Source organism: Malurus melanocephalus, unplaced genomic scaffold, assembly GCF_030028575.1.
Source record: "Malurus melanocephalus ecotype Western Australia unplaced genomic scaffold, MMel_1.1 scaffold_212, whole genome shotgun sequence".
In the NCBI taxonomy this organism is placed as follows: Eukaryota; Metazoa; Chordata; class Aves; order Passeriformes; family Maluridae; genus Malurus; species Malurus melanocephalus.
The window spans coordinates 881357-900890 of record NW_026623444.1 but is presented as its reverse complement, the minus strand read 5'-3'; the positions used below and the strand labels follow the sequence as shown (position 1 = coordinate 900890).

Genomic DNA, 19534 nt, shown 5'->3' with positions numbered 1-19534 from the left:
TCCCCTAAAAATTCCTCTAAAAAAAAAAAATCCTCTAAAAAAAGCTAAACTTGCCCGCCTCCTCCTCTTGCCAGGTTCAGATGGGATCCAGAACAGCTCTGCTTTTCCCGCAGAGCCACTGACAGAAGCTGGAATTCGGAGTCATAAAAAGAATTTGGATGGATGTAATTTATCAGCTTTGAAGTAATTTTAACAGGATTTTAAAAGACACGCAGAGTAGGTTGAAAGAATTAATAGTTTATTTTGCGCAGCATAAAAGTTTTTTTTTTTTTTTACATACTGTTTATCTGAAAATGGCATGAAAGTACAAAGTAYCAATTTTTTGAAAATTGAGTAATGAGGCTTGACAGTAAGTGGGATAGAGATCTTAACATAACCTGAAGATTGAATTAGAAAGACTATTCCCCTTTTTTCAGTTTTGATCCCATTTTCTTTTCAGTCAATGTTAAAAACRTTGTCTAATAAGAAAAAAAAAMCCAAACCAACAAAAACAAAYCAAAAGAGGTGAAGAAATGCCTCTACAAGATGGAATACTTTCCCTAATGGTGAAATCTTTCCCACACTTCCTAAATAATTACCAARTAACAGTTAATGTAGTGTTAAAAGCTTTAAAAGATCTCTGCATCTCCATATAAAATTTGCAATTAAAAAAATGAACTGCCTGTTTCAGATAAGTCTTAAACACTGAACTTTGTATAATTTATGCACACATACAGAGCATTGGCTACCAAAGCAAATTTTTTTTTCCCAGCACATATTACAGTAATCCTCACCTTTGTGCTATCAAGAAATTGTCAGTTGTCTTTTTATTTCTCTTCAACATTCTCAATTTTTTTTTTAAGCACAKAATTTTCCAAAGGACAACCCTGTTACAAATACAGCCATTCAAACATTCAGCACTATAATCCCTCTCTGAAAACTCAGGAATGAACGGGCCCTTTTCAGGTTCGACTTGGCCCTGTGAAAATTTCCCTCGTCAAAGGGGGATGGAATGGGAGGATTGTCATCAACAAGGTCATTTATTGAGGTGTTTTGTCTAAATACACATTGTTGTAAAATCAGAGCAAACTCAGTTGCTCAACTGGAGTCGGTGTTAGGACAAAAAATGTTATGGAAGAAGCTGTCACCTGCTTAAGGAACAGCTCCTTGTGGTCCTCCTCTCCACCCCTGAACTTCCTGAGGACAGAGAAAAAGGAGAATGTACAGGACCAGGGAGTATTTCCAGGTGGGAAGTGAAAGAAATCCAGGGAATGCAGTCAATGCACAAAGGAGTTCTTGGCACACAGTAAAATTTAGGGAGCATTGGCACAGGTAAAGTTTTGGCTCCAATTCTTCTAAATGGCACTGCAAGTTTTTCAACCTAGAGTTATTTTCTAAAGTGTTAGTAACTGCTTTAAAACCAGTCTGTGAATGCTAAACAAGAAAGAGGTAGCTTTTGTTGGAAGGCTGAATTTGGAAAATGGAAGTTTTTAGCTATTAGAAACTTCTGTTTTATGGGAGAGGGAGCGTGTGAACAGTGCAGAAGAAAATCAGAAAAATAAGATTTACAATCAGTGGATTAGAGGGGCAGCAACTATATTAAAATGTATTTCTTTTAAGTGATTACTATAAATTAAAAAAAAAAAAAAGGGAACTGTTATTGAGGGCTACTTCTTTTTAAATTCTGAAAATTACCTTCTGTCTTTTACTTTTTGGCTAGCTTCAAAGAAATTCTGCCTGTGCCTTCATAGTCTAATCTAAAATTCTCATTTTTWAAAAAAAATATTATGACCATAAAGATCCAGCCAAATGCAAATTGTTCCTATATAACCACTGCACAGCCCCTGATGTGAGCATGTTTTATGAACTCCTGTCCTGTTGCTGACCAAGAGGCCACTGCTGGGGGTGAGAACCAGACTTGTGTGTGCACTGTTCTGTGGAGAGGGGAATATTCAGCAGCTGGGCAATGGTTCTGCCCAAAGGTGATCGTGCCCCTTGTCGTCCTGTGAGTGAATAATTCCCAGCAGCACCACAGGCAYCTTGGAGCGCTGCTTTCCAAAATATTCTGACAAATGGACCCTTGCTAAAGAAAACGGGGCCTGACTGATGTTACACCTTCTCAGCAGCTGCCATCACTCTCATTTTGCTCTTCCAAGGAGCCTCAGCCTTGCTCTGGAAGCCTGTGGGACACTCARTCATTCCACCTCTGCCCATTTCACGCCACCAGCAGCTCCAGCTCCTTGGTCAGGCAGTGAAAGTTGTAGCAGTGGATTTTGTGTTTTGGATCCATCTCACCCAGGGGTTTGCTGAAACCAACAACTGCATTTCTGTATTTCTCTAAAGAGCCATAACTATGATGCTGGGACACTCCATGCCTGGATTAGCATCAATGATTAGCATTGAATTAGGACTCAAAAGCCAGCAAATCTAACTGGTTCAGAAGATTGCTCATAACCCATTACCAACTTGTCTTCACTTCTCTCAACAGCAACAAGGATTTCAGCAGCCAGAAATGAACATTTTATCCATCAGAGAGTCAAGTTTGACTGGAGTTAATATCTTTGTAAAAAGTACAGCTCTTTGTGAAAAGGATCAATCTGCTAAGCTYTTGCAATTTTTAATGAAGCTGAAGGTATCCTATTTATATTTCTTTCCACAATTTCCTTTATTTGCAACTCCATAGGTCATAGTACCAACACCCTTCCTTACACAGCTCGAATTTCTATTTATATTCTCGTCTGAGATGAGGATATGACAACCAACCAGCCTGGTTGTCAGAAACCTCTACAGAAATTCAAGGAAACTCCCAGCAGCACAATAATTTTGTAATACTGGAAAATTTAAGGTCCTCTCTCCCTCTCTCTGCAAATGTGATGTTAAAGCAACTCTCACAAGCCTTTTARTATTTTGAAGGGAAAGGCTGGTAGACAAATGGCTCATCCTTCAGTGAAAACAAAGCCAGAAAATGCACAAGGAATTGGGTAGGGGACTCACAGGATGACTTTAGTTGATAAATTTAACAGTTATTGACCACAAGAGATACCAAACCCCCTTAATACATTGCATTTAGGTTGATCCCACATGCACATCCTAAACAATCCTTCACCTTAAAAATGGAACAATCCCTTCTACCTAACTTCTTTTACAGCATCTGAACAACAAGGCTTATTAAAATGCTTCATCTATTTCCTCAGCATTTAAATCGAGCCAAAAAGCCCACGATACTATTTCTAAAACTTGCAAAGGCAGTGGGATAGAATTAACCTATTCCCGGGGCTGGGCTCAGGTTTAACCACTTGAACTCAGATCACRCCCCCTGAAACCCCTGGGGATGGCACCGATGGTATCAAATTACCCGCAAGGCTGCAGCCAGGGGCACGCAGCTTCCGGAGGGTTTCCTGGGACATTYACATCAGCAAGAAATATTGATACGTGTACAAGGGATGGTTTGGAGTGCTGTGATTTGGAGCATCCTGTCTTCCATAATAAATAAGATGATATTTTTCTTTGTTTCTATTCTCAACGCTGCTTTTTCTTTTTTGTGCCACTTTCCGTTTTTTTTTAGGTGTAGTTTATTCTCATATCTTAAGTTGGACAACAGGAGCATAAAATATCTCACAACATATGTATTTTTAAAAATATAATCAGGGAAAGAGATCACTCTGAGTTACCAAGTGACTACACTTGGTTATACTGCAGTCTATCACCGTGTTTCATCTTCCACACGAAACTGCTCAAGAACATTATTTTTCTTAATGTGTTGTAGACTAAAAATGAACCCTCAAGGGTTTCTATCGCTCTCCTCGTTGCCAGAGCAACAAAGCAATGCTCACCTGARTATCTGCCAGTGTAAGTTATCAGTTTACAAGCCCAGATGAAGTTGGTGCTGCTCGCAGGTGTCACTCAAGGCATTTTTACTACAAGCCACGTTTTTAGTGTGGAGGAATGCCAGGAAAACTCAAGAATATGTAASTATTTCATTTGTGCAGCCTGGTTATTGCTCCTCTAATTCAAGTGTTTCTCTTGAAATATCTTGACCAAGGGCATTCAGAGGGAAAGGATAACACTTAAATCTTTTATATGAAATCCAGTGCATTGAGAAGACTTTGTTCACCAACTCAGAAGAAATCTCAGTTGTCATTAAAAAGCCTACTCAGAACCTTTCCCAATAAATTCCTTCCTAAATTCTCTTTGTGGTGAGGAGATAGGATGTTCTGGGGTGAGGGGAGCACCCCTCATGGTGAAACTTTTTAAGAGCATACAAGTTGTTTTTACTTTCTGAATYGAAAGAGGGTTTATTGTTTAACACTGTATTCATCCAAAATCCATACTGTGTTTCTGTTTGAAAGAAGTGCCAGAAGCATAATTTCTATTGCCATACTGTAGAAAAAGCAGGAATACAACTCTGAAGTTGTTATGTGTAAGACCAAACCCAGGAGGATGAGGTGGAACTCAAAATTATAATTAAAAGATATTAAGAAAGAGATAGTGAAAATATTASACTGAGAAAACAGCTAAGCTCTATGGCTTATTTAACGTAATTCACAATTCTTCTCCTCTTAAACATTAAGAGGCAGAGGAAGGAGACAAATTCAACATTCCCTCCTGTTTCCAACTCCAAATTCCAYGAGAAGTAATTTTCAAACACTGGATCACAGCATCAATTATTTTTCTCTGTTGAGCCAAACAATCTGAAAGTGCAAGAATTGAAAACCACAGGCACTTCCAGTCATGATGTGAACGACACAGGTTAGCTACAAAAAAACCCGACAGTGTTTTATTTTCACACACATGACATGCACCTCTGTAAATGCACCATTCCTGGGGGGAGGGAAAAAAAGTCTTTCCTTATTCSATGCAGAGTCAGATGCAGAGGCAGTGTGAATCAGAGAGCTGTATGAAGGGATTTTGGGCAGAAAGTTGTCTAGGCAAGGGATTGGGAAATTCAGAGCTAAGTTGCTTTTTTTTTTTTTTTCCTCATTTCCCACACAGATATGTAAACTGCTCTGCTATCAAAATGCAAAAGAGTATTTTTTCATTTTAATTTTTAAAATTTATTTTAAAAAATCCTCAATCTTGCATTCTTTATCTTTCCAATTCAAACACTTAGGCCAGTGTTACAGAGAAGCCATGGAGGTCCTGCAGCTGGAGAAAATAAAGAAAAATTGTCCTATCTGCCAGGAAAACACCTCATTCTGACCTCAGCATTATGGTCTGCCCTCGCAGAATGGAAGCCTGGTCAAATATATAAATACATTTGCCCTGCTCTCTCCCACTACTGTTTCCAGTCCCACCCCACGTTTTTTTTCAGCCAGGCTGGACACACACAGAGTTTTAATTTGATTGACAMCGTGGTGAAGCCAAACCGAACACCTCCGACTGCTGCTCAAGCTGAAAAACAAGCCAGCATAAAGACTTGCACTTCACAGCCTGTCCACAAAGACAGACACTTCTCCCTTGAATTTCTAGGTTGCTGAGCTCAGCTAAATTTAAAAAACAGGGTTGTCTTTCTTATTTTGTTTTCTTTTTGTTACATGCTCGCTAGAAATATAGCAGAACACAGACCTTGCTTTCTTGTCTGTCCATACATACGCAGATCAGCCTTTTCTAAATATCAGTCAAACTCAAAAAAAAAAAAAAAAAACAACAAACCCCACATGTGGGAGGAAACTGAAAGGGTTTTTTTTGTTGTTGTTTTTTTTTGTGCACCAGAGTGGAAAGACATGAAGTACTGATTTTTATAAAATCCAAAAAATTCAAAGCCAAGCAGTTCCATTTGGTTGTATGGAGCATCTTTGTGCTTTAAGACCAATTCTAATCCACACACTCATCAGTGGTAGCATCCTTGGAAATTAAGAGAGGTAGTCTTGTTTTTCTCTAAGGCTGAACAAGTTTGTTTCCCAGTTTTCACCACTTTTGGACTATTTTGTTACAACTCTCGGGGAGGGTGACCCTCTCGAGTGGCAGCAGTGATCTTGAGGAAAARAAACCACAAACCAACATTTCTTCTCAATCTCACTTGCTTTTCCTCAGCTGCTTAAGTCTGACTTTTCTCCCTCCCCCGCACCATAAGCAGTTTCAAAATAAACTGATGTAAACAGAAAGCAGTATTCATTTAATGCAATTAATAAGAAAGATTATTAATTTTTTTTTCTCTTTTTCTACAGTCAGGGCTCGATTAGTTAGAAAATACTGACAGCTCCTTTTTTTTTTTGTGAAAGCGAGATTGACAATTTTGTTCAGACAGTGGAAGAACGTCACGGTGTGGTTTTTATCTTTTTAAAACTTTTTTGATTTTTTTTTTTTTTTTAAAGAAGGTACTGTGGAGAGCATAAAGGCTCATTGTACTGCAGTAGCAAATCCAGTACCGTAGCACTTCAGAGGTGGTTAACAGTGCTTTGGTTGAGAACCGGTGTTAGAAAATAAAGCTATAAAAGTCACGACGCAGGGTATTTGGTGGGATCTTCAACAGCAGTTTGTAGAGAGGACTGAGGAGGCGTTGGCTTCTTCCCCTTGGCAGAGTTCTTTGTTCTTGGTCCCGTTTCCAGTCTCAGTTTTCGGGATGCAGCCCCTCATTTCCAGCGGTGGCGCACCAGGGACGACTCGTCGTTGACCACGTCGTTGTCGGTGTAGCGGTGCTGGCAGCGGGGCGGGATGAGCAGCAGCACGATCAGCACCAGCAGGATGAGCCCACACAGGCTCATCAGGGCGTACGAGGCGATCCACAGCACCGGCTCGTGCACAGACACGCTGGACACGCAGTTGCTGGCCACGTCCGCCGTCGTGAAAGGGCCTTCGATCTCGGACACGGGGGAGCCGTCAACCTCTGCGGAGGGCAGGAAGGAAATGATGAGCTCTACAGACACCATTTAATAAATACTCGTGTATCCCTCTCTCATCTCAGCACACTCGTGTTTCTCATTGCAATAAAAATGCAAGAATCCCATGTTTATAAAAGGGACTCAAGCAGAAGGAGACCGTGACTCTCCCCCATCTCCACAGGCTGTCTAGCAGAGAACAGACATTTCAATCACTCAAAGCCCAAACCACTGGATCACTTTACTCCTTCTGGACTTTCAGAAATATCCATTTAAATATCCTACAACAACATTTATTGAAATATCCTACAACAATCCTACCCTGGCGCAGGGCAGGGCCTGGGCAGTTTTTCATTTTTTTCTGGCATTTCCAACAACTAGAAAAGCACCCTGGGTGATTCCTTCTTCTTTTGCATCTGCTGTCTTCTTAGGGAGCAGCATGAAGGTTCATCARCTTCACAGTAACTTAAAGGACTTTATCCTAAACACGAGGTGCAGCGTGGAAAGCAGCACAAACACTCTCGTGGGTGAAAATCCAGAAGGAAGGGGAGGTGAGAAAGGAGAGCTGGGTGACAGCTGTCCATGAAAGGGGAGTGCAGGAGAGGATGGTCAGTGTCAGGAGAGAAAGCTCAGTGTCAGGAGAGGATGGTCAGTGTCAGGAGAGGATGGTCAGTGTCAGGAGAGGATGGGAGAGGATGGTCAGTGAGAGGAGAGGAAGGTCAGTGAGAGGAGAGGATGGTCAGTGTCCGGAGTGAGGAGCAGGGACATGGAAGAGCAATAGTGTTGGGCAGGGATAACTCACCCAGCAGCTCTGAAAATGATGACAAAGTTAAGGCAAGAAGCAGCTGCAATTCTCTTCTCTAGTCAGCCACTTCCCAGGCACATAGTGAGAATTTTTTTTTATAGAGGTCCTAATTTTAAGGCCTGTCCTGCTCAATTTCTCACACATTTTCTATACAGGCACACTCTTGCCCGATTGGAAGTGATCTCATCTACTAAAACCACATCTCGTTTTCRCATATCTTAGTCACGACTGCTGGAACCACGTTCAAAGAGATTACCATAAAATATCCCTTGRAAAGAAGAAGGGAGCCTGGATTTTGCAAAGGCAGGGAGGAGGACTTTAAGGTTCTTTGTGGACAAAAAAAAAATGCAGAATAGGTTGGTTGCTTTACCTGTACAGATTTGAGTTGCCAGTCAGTCCCTGGCCTCAAAAGACCTGGTATTATTTTAAGACTTAGGTTTTGTTAGACTTAATTGTGGGCTGGTGTTAAAAGGGACAATCGTGCGCCCTCACTCCTGTCCCTCACAGCCCCTTCTGTGTTGGTGAGGGAATGGGAGGCTGCAACTCACAGATCAGATGGAAAACCAACCTTCAAAACAAGTGAAATGCCCAAACAAGGAATTTTCAGTGGAAACCACTCATCTGAGCCGAGCCCTTCTCCACCCCTAAGTGTGGGAAGGCTCCTTTAACTGAAATGCGCYGTGAGAGCAAACTGGGGGAACCCGAGGCTGCCCCCACAGGGACCCTGACACTGGTGAATAACCAAACACCCACTCCCTAAACTCATCAGATAGCAAAAGACTGCCTGGAAGGTCTGTGGCAAAAATCCTTTATGTCCAGAACCCCAGGATTGCACTTTGTCTGCTGTGCAATTGGTTCTTCTGGACATTTCACCCCCTCACACCGTTTGTTTTGTCTCTATCAAAGTTCTGCAGTAGCACCAAACTCAACCACATTTGAATTTGTAATGTAAGGCCTAAGAATCATTACTTAGTAGTGTTTTGAAGAAGCRGGAGAGAAGAAAAAGCAGTGCAATTTTCCACCTTGGAAATAGCTTTGAAAATAAACAGTCTCTAATTACTCATTATTTGGCTAGAGAACAATAATTACTCCTATTAAAAAAGACAACACARAACTGTTGCCATAGTGGCTGACATTTTAAATTGCATTTTGAGAATGCTTGATAACAGCACAGCCTCTGCTTTCTTCCCTCCAAAAGGAAAAAAAAGTTTTCCCTCACACTCTTCCACCCCCAGAGAAACTGAGAGGAAATTTGCGTAAATTGTTCAAAGAAGCCCTTAACATAAACTAACAGTGACACACACTCAGCACATTATACATTAACTGAATTAGAGTGTTTTGGTGTATTATTTTAGAATATCTGGTGGTACCTACCCACAATACTGTTATGACCTTGAATAAATGAGATTTTCTTCATTGTTGATGATCACAGGCCAAAAAAGACGACTCTAGAAAAGTGCTATTTTCTAATCTTTGTATAGAACTCAAGACACTCAYACTACCTAAACTAGGGGGATTTGCAAAGGAAGTAAACCTGGAATTAGATCAAATTCATAATAAAATTGTAAAGTACAGCTTGGAAGGTGCCCCTGGAAGTCTCCTAGTCCAGGATCCTACTCAGGAGCAGAACTGTCAGATCAATAGATCAGTTCTGCTGCAGATTTATCCAGCCAGGCCTTGTAAAACCCTGAGGATGGGGACCCTGTTTCAGAGCTGTATCACCGTCCTGGTGAAGAAAAAACTCCTCATATCCAACATTCCTGAATGTCCCTGGTGCGTGTTGCTCTTTGTTGTATAACTTCACTTTCACTTGGCTTSCATTCAGCTCAGGGCCTACCAAAACCCCAGCTCTTTTCCTGAAGGGCTACTCTTTTTTTTTCCTTGTATTTTTTTTTTTAAATTTGTTGGGGTTGGAAGGGACCCTAAATATTATCTAATTTTAAGATAAATAACAGGCAGGGAATTTTTCCATTAGACCAGGCTGTTCAAAGCCTTGACCAGCCTGGCTGTGAACATTTCCAGGTTGCTTTGCTAAAACCAACTCGTTGATCTGAACATCCTGGCTCATCCTGGGACCCAATCCAAAACCTGTCCTAGTCATCCTGTAAACAGTAGGTTATCAACGGGCAACTTGAAATTATTTGCCTGAATAATTAAGGTCTTAAAGGGCTTCACATCATGAGGAAAAAGCGAATTTCCTGCTACAATGGAATAGCTTCCTGCAGCCATCTATCTCATTTTCCTCACTTCTGGTACATCCTGGARAATGAAAATGGTCCAAGGAATTTGTGGGATAAGCCAAGRAAAATGMAATGGYACATCTTGGTACMTCYTGGAGAATGAAAATGGYCCAAGGAATTTTGKTGTRAGTTCYTATCTCTAGCCAAGTCTCAAAACTAACTTGGACGTTCAGTGAAATTAAGGCTTTTAAGACCATTCCCATAATTTTTGTACTCATCACATACAGCTTTRACACCTTGCAAAAACAGGGATTTAACTTAATGTTCACTCTAAGAAAGCAAAGGTCATCGCAAAGCCACACCAAATAGTCATTAACATTTCTCTGCTTCTGAAGATTCAAGCCACCAGCAATTCAGTTTAATTCATGCCCAYGAGGAGACTAAAGTGCTCCAAATAAATGACATTAATACAGCTGCTGTGGAGGGCATGGCTGGCCTCCATGGGAAGCCAGTTAGGCAGAGTAATCCCTCATCCTGCTCTGCTGCTCACCCCTCGCAGCCGCRGCTCTCTGATGAAAGTGCTGTTAAATATGGAAACCGCAAGCTGTGAGGAAGTGAAACTCAGCAGAGCTGGCACATCCAGAGAAATGTCACTTGCCCTGTGTGAGTGGAATCTGACAGCTCTGTGCATCTTTCCCAGTCAGCTGAGTCCTCAGCAAGAGAAGTCCCCGTGATGCTCAGTTCRACACAGGCACAAAATGTGGTCAAAGTGATGCCTTAGGACTTCAGCTTCTCTATTTTCCAYGTCTCTGTAACTCTGTGATTCTTCAGTGTTTAACTCCAGACTCCACAGACAGTGCTGAGCTCCTGCTCTCCCATTTTTACACAAAACAATTCCTCTGCAGCCCCAAACTCAAGGACACCTCCCTGTGCCAAGCCCCAAGAGACGGAAACAACAGAGAATTGGGGGGAGCCAACTTGGAGTSAATGACTGCATTGGCTGCAGCTGCAATTGGAGGATTCAGCCCCGATGTGCAAATGGACAAAAGTGAGAAAGTGTGAAAAACCCGTGTCCTATCATCCATTTCGGGATGTAGCCCCTGGGTGGGCTGGGACTGCCCTAAATGCACCTGAATGCCCTTCAACAAATAGAACTGCTTTTTATTCTCTTAATTGGTCCAGCCTCCGTTTTAGATCAGCCAAATTTTAGGCATCAAGAGACAAGGAGCAAATATCTTGGAGCACCAGCTGGGTGCAATCACGTGCCCAARCCCATGCAAATTCCAGTTTTCTCTTCATCAAACTCAGCTCTTCCTCTCTGGCAGAACCATGTGAAGTGGTCAGACTGTGCTCGTGGGCAGCAATATTAACACCAAGGTGTTATTATAGCTCCCTGATTATTTTTCCCAACAAAGAAGGGCTGTCAAAGCAGTTCTGATGCACAGCAGCCAGCTCGTGTCCCCTGCTGACCACACGTGGTCAGTGTGTCCTGTCAGATGTCCCCTCCACCGATGGCAGCAGGGGACGGGGATGGGGGGCTGCTCCAAACTCCCTCCAGCTGCACTCAGGAGGCACCAGGAGAAATGAAAGGCAGGAACCTTAAAGGAGCACTGCCAGTTTCAGTCCTTTTCTCGTTCAAGACTCAGATGAGACTGTTTTTCAGGGCATTGATCATTCCTGTTCAGGACAGAAACCTGCACATGGGGGCACATCTTTCCCCTCTACTCCCACTTGGATGTTCTTGTGATGCCAAAGCAATGTCTGAACAAYAAGGGGTGGAAATCCCAAAACTTTTGGGTTTAGCTACTCTCCCTGAGAAAAAAAATCATGAAAGTTACCCAGCACAGTAAAATCAGCCAAAAAATATGAGTTCTTCCCCATCTCCTCAGCAGCTAGTTAAAAAATTAATGTCTTTCTGCTTACACTGAGGAAAGTATTTGTTTAGAACTAAAACRAATCCCMCAAGTCTTAATGTRAGTCCCATTTTCAGCTCTYTCTTTRTGAGTTTCTGGGGGGCTGAACAGGYTCAATTTACATTAAGAGAAAAGTGTGAGTAAGGCACCTCGCTACACACCGCAGGAGTTGGTTGAAGAATCCATTTATGCCCAACYCAGAGCAGGAACCAGCCCAAAATGAAGCTGCATTAAACCAGGGACTCATCTGATGTAACTGCTGGGGAAATTGCACACACAGACAGATGTCCCAGGAAGATCCTCCCTGTGAGAGGGGAGAACCCAGCACAGATACCCAGAGTTGAGGCCGATTCACTTCATGCCAAAAGATGCTGCAATTCAGTTGCTTTTCTTTTTTTCCCCTTCCTTTGAAATGTGAACAGCTTGGAATTTCTTTAAGTAACACCCTTCACAGGAGCAACCCCACATTTCCCCATCAGAAAAGTGGCAGAGGTGTTTCTCTGAGTTTCCTCACACCCCAAATCCTGAGCAGTGTTTTTTTTTACCTGCACAGGGGCTGACTGCAAAGCCCACCCTCCTCTGGGCTCTGTCAAAGATGACATAAAATCCTTCCATGACTGTGGCCCCGATGACCAGAGCGTTCGTGGAGGAGGAGATGCCAAACCTGTAGCACTGCAAATTATCTCCTATCACGAGGATGGGTTGAATATAAAGCTGTTAAAAAGAAAATTTAAAAAAGTAATTAAAAAAAAAAAAAAGAAAAGAAGAAGCCAGAGTGTAAAAAGCAACACCACACAGCAGGTAGAAGTTCAGACTTTTTCGTTTTTATAGTTCAAGCACGCAAATTCCACTGGAAATAGAGAATGGATAGGGGCAAACAGATTTCTGTAAATGATTTAAAACTGGTCAAAGCTTACAGGCAGGTAAGAGGCAAAGCTCTTGGATTCTGAGATATATTTGAAAACAGTCACTACGTGCAGGTCAACAGCAAATTTTGAAGATTCTCACTTTTTATCATGTTTTCCATAAGGGGAGGATGGCTGAGGAAGAACTTGGGATATGAACACAAATTAGAGAATAATTTTTTTATTAAAACAATTAGGATGGAGTTGATTCAGAGAGCATCCAGTGTCAGCTTAAAGCCTCTAGATTTTATGAATTCAAGTYACATTTCATCCCTTGTGTCCTCGGGGAAGATGAATGATTGCCAAGCTACCTGATCAATACAGAAAAAGCTTATCATAAGGCTTTACTATATTTCAAGTTAAAATGTACTTAATAGGTTCATTCTTCCCTTCRCTCCTGCCTGTCCCCTGAGGTAAAAGAAAGTATTAGGAATGTTAGAAGATACCAGCCTGGACTGCACATTTCAGGAATTTCACATTTTTTATACTGGGAAGAGAAGCCTGAGAAGAAAAATAAAAGTGGCACATTATATTCTAAAAACTGGGATGGAATATTAATAAAAAATCAACCAAGCAAGTTACAGAGACTGGTGAAGAGCTYACAAAGGGTCATTGCCAAGATTTTCATATTCAGAAGAAGTGCTCCAACTCAAAATGCCACGAGAAACAAATCAATTCCCTCCCCAAAATGGGAAGATCAAAACGAGCAGAGACATTCTGTATTGACATCTGATGCAGCCAAAGCTCATGAAAACAAAACAAAAACTCCCCTGGTGTTCCTGACAAATTGAAAAAAAAAAAATCCAACTACTGCACTTAGAGGGAAACTGTGCTTTGTGCTTTCCTGTTTTGCTTTTACRTTTGACAATTTTGTTATTTTCCCTATTTGAAAACTGATTTTTAAAATTTGATTTAAAAAAGGTTTCCCTTGCATGCAGTAAGCCAGTTTCCTATTACTGCTAAAAATAGCTCCTATTTTTTAAGAGCTTTACAGTTTGCTTTATACTAGTAAAAATAAATACACAGATGAATAAACAAAGAAGGCTGAGACCTGTGGTAGGATAGAGATCCGAAACGACCTACTGGAGTTCTCATCCCTCAGGTAAATGGAGAGTTTGGGAAAYAAGGACCAGGGCTTTTCAGCTCTATCCCAGCATGCAAGCTGTGAACCAGTCCAGAAACCAGAAGAGAATTCTTGTATCTGCAAAACAAACCAGCCAAACACAATTTTTTTTACAGATTACATTCATTTTGATAAATTTTTGTAAATGATCACTGCCACTTCTTTTGTTCCCATGAAGAAATTCAAGCATGAACACAAACCTGAGCTGCTTCTTTAAGGATCAGACCAAAAACCCAAACTCCAGCAGGCAAATTGAGGTGTGTCACACCCCACCATGGTTGGAGAAGAGGGAAGGGGCAAAAGCCAAGTTGAGCTCTGCCTTCCCTCCCATTTGTGTCTCACAATTTCCACTGCTGCAGTGAACACGTGGGGCCTCTCAGAGCAATCAGCACCACAGAGCCAAAACATCCCTGGGGTTCCACTGCCTCTCTACCTCTCTTGAGTAACCACAAACTTCTAAACCAATGTTTTGTAGTGGCATTTTACATTTGAAAAAAGCCACAAACCAAAATCCAAAGCACATGAATGTATAATGATGTCATCCCCCCTCCCCASGCACCTACAGCCTCTCACTCAGCTGGAGAGCTTTGAAGCCAAGGGCTAAGCCAAAAATCTCCTGGCATCTCAGGGGATTGAGGTTTGCTGTAGCCAATGGATAGAAACACATCCCTCTGTCTCTTTAGCTGCCCTGTCACTCCCTACCAGTGCAACCTGACAGGTTTTTGGAATAAGGTTGATTTAAAGTGCTTTTTAATATATCCATGGAACTAACAAAACAAAAAGCAAACTCCTACAGAGCTTGTTTGGCTAAGACAAACATCTTGCTCAATGTTCCTGCTCCCTGAAGCTGACCTGCTGCCAGACCTGAGGAAAAAATTTCCTTGTTTTACTGCATTGCTTTGAGCTGGTTCTTGTTTCCCCACGAAGCAGCATTCAAGGGAGGAGCTCGTTCTGAGGCTCTACAGCCAAAACCTCCCATTTGGGTGAATGAAAAGGTGGAATCCTCTGCCCTCTCCTCATTTGTGTTTATCTGTGATATTGATTATTCAGCAAGCATCAGCTCATTCGTTAATATTTGGCATTTTACAGGTGACAGGCGTTCACCTCTCCCCACACACCTGCCAAAGACTGCATATTTCCAGTGCTCATCTCTGTTCTTGGGCCAACAAGCACAAACTCATGGAAACAAGGAGATTTACCAGCACAAATAGGATTTTTACCCTTAATCTTCAATACATGCTAAAATGCACCCTTGGCACGGGGCAGAACACTCTTCCCTCACAGCGAAGTMCCAGTCCAGACCTGCTGAGAAATACAGCTCTCCTCTCTTTCTGTTTTGTCTTGGACAGCAGATCTGAGAAAAAACTGCAAGATACCACCCAGACAGGTCAGGCCAAGCCTATCATGGGCTCTGTTTTAAGCACCTACTTTAATTTCCCAGAAAGGCTGCTTTAATGCACTGCATTTCTTTCCCTCCCTTTTGCAYGCTGCAGCAATGCACTGGGGAGTTTTGAGTGCATGACACCTAAAAGGCTGTTAAATAAAGATTTTAAGATTATTTGAGCCTTCCTTTGTCCAGCTTGTTAACTTAGCACTGTATAAATGCTGTCCTGACCCCAGCTCAGTGAGGTGGAGGTGCCACCCCTCCCTGGTTTATGCCTGCCCATCTGCCAAAATCAACACCAAACTGCATTTTAACAGCTGCTCCCTGAAAGACTTCAGTCCAAGTARGTGAGGTTTAAAACCCATCTGCACCACTGAAGAGCATCAAGCTCACTGCCTTGTTCGTTAAGGGAGCCAAGTGAAGGAATGTGTCACACACAGCACACCTGGGGGGGAAATAACACCAGTCTGGGATCTCATTACAAGCTGTGAGGAGCAAGAACTTGTTAACCTGGCTCAGAAAAGTGTGTCTGACTAGAGCAGATGATTTTTTTTCAGTGGCACGTCTCCTGCCAGAAGCTCAGAGCACTGTGAGTATGGTTGTGATGCCGCAGTACAATTGGTGAAATTACCCATTTTCCTGACATTGCTCCTCCACAGCTGGAATCCCATCCTGGCTTYCTGTAACCACTTGCTTATTTAGCAGACTATCTCCTTTGTTTAGAGCAGTGAAAGTAAATTTTGGGGTGTGTGGAAGGAAGGGGTACAATAACAAGGTCCTTGAGATTAAAAACTGAAAAAAAAGTTACTTTATGCATTTTTAATAAGCCGAGCAAGCGAGTGGTTCCCATCTAATACCTCATCAATCTGTCCACTGTTTCCTTGTCAGTTCAAATGTCCTGACCAGCATCAGAGAGGAGTGTGRACCACTGTGACCCCCTTCCAGGAGGATTCCTTATCCACAGGGTGACCTTACAAGAGCCCTTGGGGTGGCCCCTTTCAATTCCACCCCCATGGACTGAAATTGTTCCAGTTGACACTTGAGTGCTGTGCAAGGAGAAGAACTCGTAACTGGTACATTTATTTCAGCTACTGGACATCTGCAGGCACTGAAGAACACTTCATGCCAGATCTCTGCTCTCAATCAAGTAGGAAAAGGATCTCAATCTTGAATTATCAGCACACAGGCAAATACTCTGTYTCTGGGGCAGCTGCTTTCTGTGTTTGCTGTGATTGGCATCAACAACCACTGTGAATCCACGACAAAAATATCAAGTTTGTTCCCACTGAAATAGCTGGTATTTATTCTTCCTCTTTAACCTTCTTGGTGCTGCTCCTTGTATTGAACGAAAATTTATGAATAGTTTTTATTAACYAGAAAATGCTGCTTCAGCCACTCTGCACACAGAGAACTCCACCATCCCCGTGCCCTACTTCTAAAGCCCACTCTATTTCCAAAGAAAGATGCTTTTGAACATAAATAATTCAATAATGAAGGTCAAAAGCAGCTTTATTGATATGAATAATCCTAATGAATGGCATTTATTCCAGACAGCAGCATGAATTATGCTTGGAAAGGAACTGCTTGCAGCAGCAGGTTCTCCTACTTTATAAACACTCTGTTTTGAATGAAAAGACCGATTTTTGCACTCCTAATGCTTTGAACCAGAGCAACAGGGATTATGTCYGTGTTTCTGAAATGCTTAGAATAAAATACCCTGTGTCTGCCCTATTTCTGATGCATTTCCATACACACACTTCTTGCCTGCACTTAGCCCCCCTTTCCCTTTTTCACCTCTTCCTTCCCATCAAAGGCCATCAGTCATTTCTCACTTATCAACAGGGAGAGGCCAGGGAAGATTCTGTTCCCCTCAGGTGAAAAACCCACGAGTTGCAAGGCAAGCAAGCAGCAGAGATCACTGCTTTCGAATCCCCTGTGATCATTTCAAAGGCATTTTTCACTTTTAAAAATTTTTATTGGCATTTTCTTACCAGGGACGTGCGAGCTATTGCCTGCACCACAGCATTGAAGACTTTTTCTGGCAGCCGAAGGAGCGTGGTCCCGCTGTCCACTATGGCTTTATCAGCATTGTACTGGGGAGGGGAGAGGAAAAAAAAAGAGAAATTGCACATTGCAGTTACTGTAACGTGGATCCCACTGCCTCYTGACCAGAACAAAGCTGCTCCTTCTTGGCAGCTGCCTTCCCACAACTGCATGTCACACTCTCAGCAGCTCTCTCCAGCTGATAGCTCTGGTTCAAATGAAATCTGAGAGCAAAAAAAGCCAGATACCATCAGCCTAGACACCAGAGAGGGTTTATCTGCACAGTCAGGAAATTACTGTGTCACCACAGCTGATGCAAATGGTCAAACTGCTGTGAAAAAGTGAAGGCTGGTTCCTCTGAGAGGGGGCAAAAGCACTTTCATGTTGAGTAGAGAGGTGCTAAACATCCTGATGCATTTTACACACACATCCAAGCCCTGAATTTGTCTCTGCTGTCATGGGTACAWCTCTAATTTAAACACAGCAGCCTGTTTATGGCTAGAATATCTAATTTAAGGACAGAAAAAAATTAGGCCTTATTAGATATTGGTACTAACTTAGGGGTACAAATGCCACACTTTTCTCTSTCGACTGCTAAAACCCACTAAAATGCAAAAAAAGCAAGTACAAAGAAACTCAAAGTTTCAGTCTTGCAGCCTTAAAACCTGCCCTCCCCCCCCCCAAGCAAACAGCTCTCTTCTTATTAAAACTTCAACCCTCAAATTCAGAGATTTTGGCAAACTTCAGATATACTACACAAAGTACAAACTTTTTAAATAGTAAATCTTTTTTTCATGCACTTCTTAAAAACTATGATTAATTATGGGGGAAAAAAAAGGCAAGTAGCAGTGACAGCAATTTGCATTAACTGCTTTTGCTGCCAGCTTCGGCAGCAGGATTAATATAACTGAACTGTGACATGTTTATGGCATAATCATAAGACACAAGATGATATACAGCCTAAGCTACTTAGGAAGAGGTCAAACAGCAAGKGAATTTAAAATGCACTGGTTTAGATGTTATCAAGCCACATGGAGTCCCTTTAGCRCAGTGACAAAAATAAAACCCACCRAAAAAACAAATAAAAWGTAACTTTGAGAGTWATTTCTGYRTTTTATTTCTGCATTTCTTTTTGAAAGAGCTGCTGTAGGCTGCYGTGCAGAGCTGACAGAAAAGCAAACAGGAAACCATTTATTACACACTCGGAAATACTTCTGAAGAGGGCAGAGAAACACCAAAGCATTTTGGAGCYCATTTTAACAGGTTTGTGCCACAAAATACACAATCACTGGCATCCTGGAATGTCACCCTCTGGAAAAAGTAGTTCAGAGGGACGACCATTGACACAAATCTGTGCAAAAATCTGGGAGCAGCAGGATTGCTCACGCTGGGACTGAGTAGTTAGTTGTGCTTCCTTGGCTTTTCTGGTTAATTTTTACCAGWGCAAAGTGCATTTTTGGCAGCTCAGGACTTCCCCCAGCCCCGGCTGCCAGGCTCAGGGCCACAGCTGTGGTGGAGCTCTGGACAGATTCCCAGCATTGAAGCAAGGGGACAGCTTTTCCCTGGCAAGGAAAGCAGCAGCTTCTGGTGAAGGCTGCAAAAAAAAAATGTTCCATTTCCTAGAAAACAMCCGAGAGGAGAGAGGGCACGTAGTTCCTCATCCCACGGTGAATCACGCATCCTCTGCAAGCTCCCAACCAGCCAGACTTTAATTTGTACTACTCCTGTTGTGCTGCTCTTGCTCTAAATTTCTCTGGGAAGGTCTCCTTTGATCCAGGAAGGTTTGATCCTCCTGCACCAGTGAAAGCAACYCCTGGCTCAGAAAAGAGCAACAATTACAGGAAACTTTCCTAACGCACCACTAAATTTTTCAGTAAGTTGTTTTCTGGCAGCAGTTCGTGTTAAACCACCCAATGGCTCCCCTTCAAAAACATGTTGACTGTTTTTTAAAGCAAGAGAGAAAAGCAAACATTTGTGTTTGTTAAAGGACCAGTGGTTTTGCTTTCCCAACAGCACAACAGAGAAAGGCATTTAAATAGACCTKGTTTTGCTTATTAAGTTGAAAGATGCTGTGACTAATTTTAAATAATTTATATGGCAATATAACTTCAATATTTTGCATGGAAATATACTATATGCCCGTGTAATATTTAAATCATAATTTTCACTTAATTTATATGAGCTGTAAAAACTTTAAACTTATCACATCCCATTGATATCCAACTAAGAGAATGAGAGTAAAACGAAATTCAGATTTCTAAAGAAATTGGGGCATAAAAATTACAGAACTAAAATCAAAACATGAATGGCAACAAGCAAGAGTAAGAAAGAGATAAAACACACATATACACACATATCCTTCACAAAAAAAAAAAAAAAAAAAA

At 41.9% G+C, this 19534-nt stretch overlaps 1 protein-coding gene across 1 annotated transcript in view; it reads right to left on the bottom strand.

The window, feature by feature from the left end:
* Positions 1 to 4223: 4223 nt before the first annotated feature.
* BACE2 (beta-secretase 2) overlaps positions 4224 to 19534 on the bottom strand; it is a 49398-nt gene continuing 34087 nt past the window's right edge. The window contains exons 6-9 of the mRNA XM_057373977.1: positions 17099 to 17200; positions 13652 to 13801; positions 12241 to 12409; positions 4224 to 6805 (exon numbers count right to left, since the gene is read on the bottom strand). Coding sequence (XP_057229960.1) covers positions 6552 to 6805; positions 12241 to 12409; positions 13652 to 13801; positions 17099 to 17200 — 675 coding nt within the window. The 3' untranslated portion in view covers positions 4224 to 6551. The remainder of the gene's footprint in view (positions 6806 to 12240; positions 12410 to 13651; positions 13802 to 17098; positions 17201 to 19534) is intronic.